General features: G+C 35.0%; 1 protein-coding gene across 1 annotated transcript in view; it reads right to left on the bottom strand.

Annotated features, from left to right (window-relative positions):
• Positions 1-1,240: 1,240 nt before the first annotated feature.
• The window catches only part of LOC125842737 (ATP-dependent Clp protease proteolytic subunit 5, chloroplastic), a 5,552-nt gene continuing 1,927 nt past the window's right edge, over positions 1,241-4,865 (bottom strand). The window contains exons 5-9 of the mRNA XM_049522060.1: positions 4,178-4,223; positions 3,965-4,037; positions 3,112-3,146; positions 2,928-3,016; positions 1,241-1,629 (exon numbers count right to left, since the gene is read on the bottom strand). Of these exons, the coding sequence (XP_049378017.1) occupies positions 1,423-1,629; positions 2,928-3,016; positions 3,112-3,146; positions 3,965-4,037; positions 4,178-4,223 (450 nt within the window). The 3' untranslated portion in view covers positions 1,241-1,422. The remainder of the gene's footprint in view (positions 1,630-2,927; positions 3,017-3,111; positions 3,147-3,964; positions 4,038-4,177; positions 4,224-4,865) is intronic.

The following is a 4,865-nucleotide window of genomic DNA, read 5'->3' as shown; positions in this document are numbered from 1 at the left end:
CCATTTTAAATTTTACGCGTAACTGATAGAAACAATGATTGATATGTTAATTTTACCATATTAATTGTTATTTAGTATTCCCTCTGTACCTTTTTATTTGTCCAAATTACTCATTAGTCAATGATACTATAAGAATATATATGAATAATTTCTGAACAAGAAATCTTAATGATACCAATACAGTATATATATATATTGATTTCGTATCAATTAAGCGAAATTACCGCCTTAATGATACCAATACATTATATGATATTGATTTAATATCAGTTAAGCGAAATTAGTTGAGGGTATATAGTGGAATTATTTAGTGGGTATGAATGTAAAAGAGTATATGTTTGTAATTATTTTGCTTTTATGGAATATTTGCTTAGTTTCCTTCTTTTTTTCCAGTTGTATTTGATACCCGCATTGAAGTCTGATTTATTTCGATTCACGCCGCATAAGGCCCGGGGAAGCGTTCCCTACGAATTTGAAAAATATATTTTATAAAAAAAATAAATTTCTTAAAAATAAAAAAAATGACATTTCCTATGAAAATAGAAAAAAATAAACTTCATTAATAGCATTTGACATTTATTCTCTCCGTCCAACTCTCATCTCTATGCCCCTAAGCACCCTATCTTACCCCACTTCCACACCTTATACTGCATTTACTTCTCGATTATATATAAATATTTTTGAAATAATATTTTCTATTTAGTTATCAATCATGAAAAATATTTTCGGTCGTACCAAACTTAGTTTGACTCATGGTAGATAGAACTGGCAAGAAATTGGGTGGATTACATGAAAACTTAAGGACAAGACAGCCTAGGTATGTTTGATGTTTGAATAAAAAGAGAAATGAAGGACCGACCCTACATGAAAATTAAGGTTCCATTCCGCAAAATATGGATCTATGTTATTCTCTCGTTTTTCATTTCATTCAACTTTATCCTAAACATGTTTTAACTTTTGCTAGCCATTTCGTACTAAGATTTTAAAATGACTCATATTCGACGTGAATAGGTTATATGTATTATGTAGAAGAATTCATTTCTGGATCTAGCAAATCTTTACAAATTGTGAAATTTTCCTGTTAATAAAAAACATACAACATATTATTGTAGATTAATACACTTGCTGATAAATGAACAAGTCAAAGTAAATCAGTGCTCTTCAAGAAACACAACAACATGAACAAAAAGGGGTAAATTACTTTTAAAGACAAATATCAAGACCTAAGCGAAAACGTCTATATAAGATTCGGGCAGGTAACTCTTTCCCAACTGTAACTCTGATGAACAAGTAAAAATTGGCGTACATTTGCTCCTGGCAGCAGGAATATTGTGTCTACCCAAAACTTAGTGTAATCAATTACAATCTGAGAGTATTAATAATCCAGGTGAGAGCGAAATGATAAGGAGAAAATTAACCTTCCTATGATTGTTCAGCAGCTGCTGCAAGTGGTTGAAGGGCTTTCATTGGATTCATGATGACACCATCGATTAGCCCGTACTCTTTAGCTTCCTTTGCGCTCATGAAAAAATCACGATCAGTATCCTGATTAATCCTATCAAGGCTTTGACCAGTCTGGTAGGCAAGGTAACCATTCAAATTTGCTTTGTGATGCAACATCTCATTAGCCTGGACATTATTATCAGCATTGATTTAGTTCTAAGTATTTCATCCTTACCAATCTAAGCATACTAAAGTTATACAAGAAAACGAATGCATTTGTGTGTGCCTCAGCTTCTAACCATGAAAAGTAGAAATGATTTCACATAACTATTTCAAATTATTAACTTATCCAAGAGAAGTTCCACAATTGAGTTATTCCAAAGGAGAAATAACAAAATTCTATAAGCTCTGACTAACTAGTGTACATAAGCTAAGCTGGAATATTGGAAAATTAACTTAAATCATCGCAAAATTGTCTAAACTACATACAACAACAACAACTACTACTTTGTCTCAATCCCCAGACAAGTTGGGAATATCTTCTAAACTAGAAGCATTCTCTGAATGAACAGTTTCAAAAGATTAGCTTTTTTATGGGATTGGATGGGAATAATCCCAAGGGGTTTAGAATCATACCCACTATGTTTGGGGGTTGATGATCATATTATTGTATTATATCATTCTCTAAATATACAAAGAACTGGAAAATTACTTGGAAGTTTCCATTATTCAAAGGTACTCTTTCTATGCATTTTTTTGGGACAAGTCATCCACATGTACTTTTCTCCTTAAGCACTTTGTGCAGACTGATTTTTGCTTTTCAAGGGTCAGAGGTTCTGGCCTGTGAAGTTTAGAAATGGATCCTTTACCTTATAAAGGACCACTTGTATTCACTAACAAACACAAAACTGGAAATTGTTCATAGGTTTTTATTGCATTGTTAAATGCACTTTTTATCTGTCAGAACATTGAGTAGAATGTTTAAAAAAAAAAAATAGTCAGGACTGAGGTTCTAGCATATCTTTTTAGGATGGCTAGGGGATTCTAGAATGGAACGTTTAAATCAGACGACATACTTTGTAAGACCATTATATCACAAATACCCACTCCCAAGGGTGTGTTTGGTATAGAAAATTACTTCCTTAGTGGAAGTAGGGAAAACAAATTCCACAAGTGGCATTCCACATTGATTGTGTCTTCCCCCAAAACAAACCTCATCTTCACCCCACCCTTGTAGCCCCCATTCCCTTACCCCCACCCCCATAGTATTTGTCTATATTGTATACAAATACTTTCAAGGATAACATTTTTTACGTACAAATTCCAAATGCAAGAAAATAAGTAAGAACCCTACTTATTTTTCCGGAGAATGTTTTCCTTTCATACTAAACACACCCTACATACAAACATTTGAAATAGAAACTGTGGCATACAACTTCATCCTAAAAAAAGAAACAGTGACATACAATAGAGTGAGTTATTACCTGTATATCTATATCAGTTTGACCACCTTGAGCACCACCAAGAGGCTGGTGAATCATTATCCTTGAATTTGGCAAGCTATATCTCTTTCCTTCGGGGTGATAACAACATCAAAAGTTAAGAGCAAAAACTAGAAGCATAGGACAAAGAAAGTTACTTTAGCCTTGAATCAGCTATTCAATTTACCTTTAGTGCCAGCACTGAGAAGAAAAGCCCCCATACTGCAGTGCCGCAAAACATAAATAAGCTAAGCAAGATAATCTCTTTATTCCATGAAAAAAAGAAAAAGGCTAAGGTAATCACCTTAGGGTACTAAAGGTAAAACAAATTCCATATATTCCCACCTATAACTGAATATGAAATCTCAATTTACAAAAACTCTTTTTGAAATAAACTTGTAAATTGTTCCACCACTCACCCATCTAATTATAAGAAGGTTAGGAAATAGCTGCATGAAAGATAGGTGGATCGTAAAAGCGATGTAACATCAACACGGAAATAGTATCAGATAACACATTATACAAACAAACATAATAAAATTATATCAGACTAACTTCTTCGACATTGTATATTTCTCCAATGCAAGGAAGTCCTCAGGAAATTGGGATCAAGTGAACTGGCACAGTATAGGAACAGGGCTTAAAAGGGACAAAATAGGAGGAATGGAAGAATTTAGGAGAGAGGAAGAGAAGAAGGAACAGCAAATCCAATCCCAACATTTTCAAATATTTCCCCTATATTCCGGGTAAAAAAGAAGCTAATATTGGTGAACTTTTGCACCAAAATAGAGAAGTGTGAAGTATCGAGGAGTGTGAAGTACCTAAATGAAGGAGAGGCTGCAAAAAATGCCAATAAATGAAAGGAATTGGAAAGTTAATCAAATAAATAAGCAAATAAAAGAACCTACGCTGGAAAGCTATGTAGTCCTATCATGGGTTAAGCAAAGGTGATTTTCACATAAATATGCATCACAAGCAACAATGTATGAAAGATCATCTTCTAAGAGGAACACAAAGCTACACAGTAATCAATCAGGTACCTTGCAGCGAGTCCAACACAGACAGTTGAGACATCAGGTCGAATATGTCGCATGGTATCGAAAACGGCCATTCCTGAGATAATAATGGTATCGAAACCATGCATTAAAGTAGACCGTAAAATCTGATTATAACAGTTCAACACTACGATAAAAGCTGAAAAAACTATGGCAAACAGCAGAAAAATGAGATTGACCGGAAACACTTGGTCGTACCTGCTGTTACTGACCCTCCTGGAGAATTGACATACATAACAATGTCCTGTGTAGCAAATTAAAGAGGTGTTCAGTTGAATTAAAAGAAAGCCGTGTAAAACATATAAATAGAAGGATGTAGTTAAAAAAGTAGGGAAAACAGTTTTAGAATTAAAAGCTACACTGAAAAGGGATGCTCCTGCAAAAGTCATAAGCAAATGTCAAAAGAAAACCAGAGCTGCATAATAATTATAAAACCATAGCAGCATCTGTGTATGCTTTCTTGTTCAATAAAAAGCAAGGTTTTATTCATTTAATATGAAGCTGATCAAAGGGCAAGCCTCATATAATCATGGTATAAGGGTTGCCGACTACATCAGTCTGTAAGAATAGACCAAGAGAAGAGAGGAAAAGGTTGAATTTTCACACGTCTCCCACCTAGGCCTTACCTTTCTTCACTCGTTTGGTTCAGGCACAACTGGGGCACTGCGGCCTCAGTAGGCTAGTTCAAGCATATAAGTTATTCTGCCATGTCAATTGACATGACATGAGATGCTGAAAATTCCATTATGAAGCCCCCAAGGCCTAGCTCAAGTAGCAAAAGGTGGAGGATTTGTGGCTTAGGTCGCAGGTTCAAGCCCCACAACATGCAAAGCGAAGCCTGGTATTTAAGTGGAGAAGGGTAGAAGGGGGGGGGGGGGGGGGGGGG

This window comes from Solanum stenotomum, chromosome 1 (assembly GCF_019186545.1).
Source record: "Solanum stenotomum isolate F172 chromosome 1, ASM1918654v1, whole genome shotgun sequence".
Taxonomy (NCBI): Eukaryota; Viridiplantae; Streptophyta; class Magnoliopsida; order Solanales; family Solanaceae; genus Solanum; species Solanum stenotomum.
Note: the sequence above shows the minus strand (reverse complement) of the source record. Positions and strands in the feature narration are given on the sequence as shown.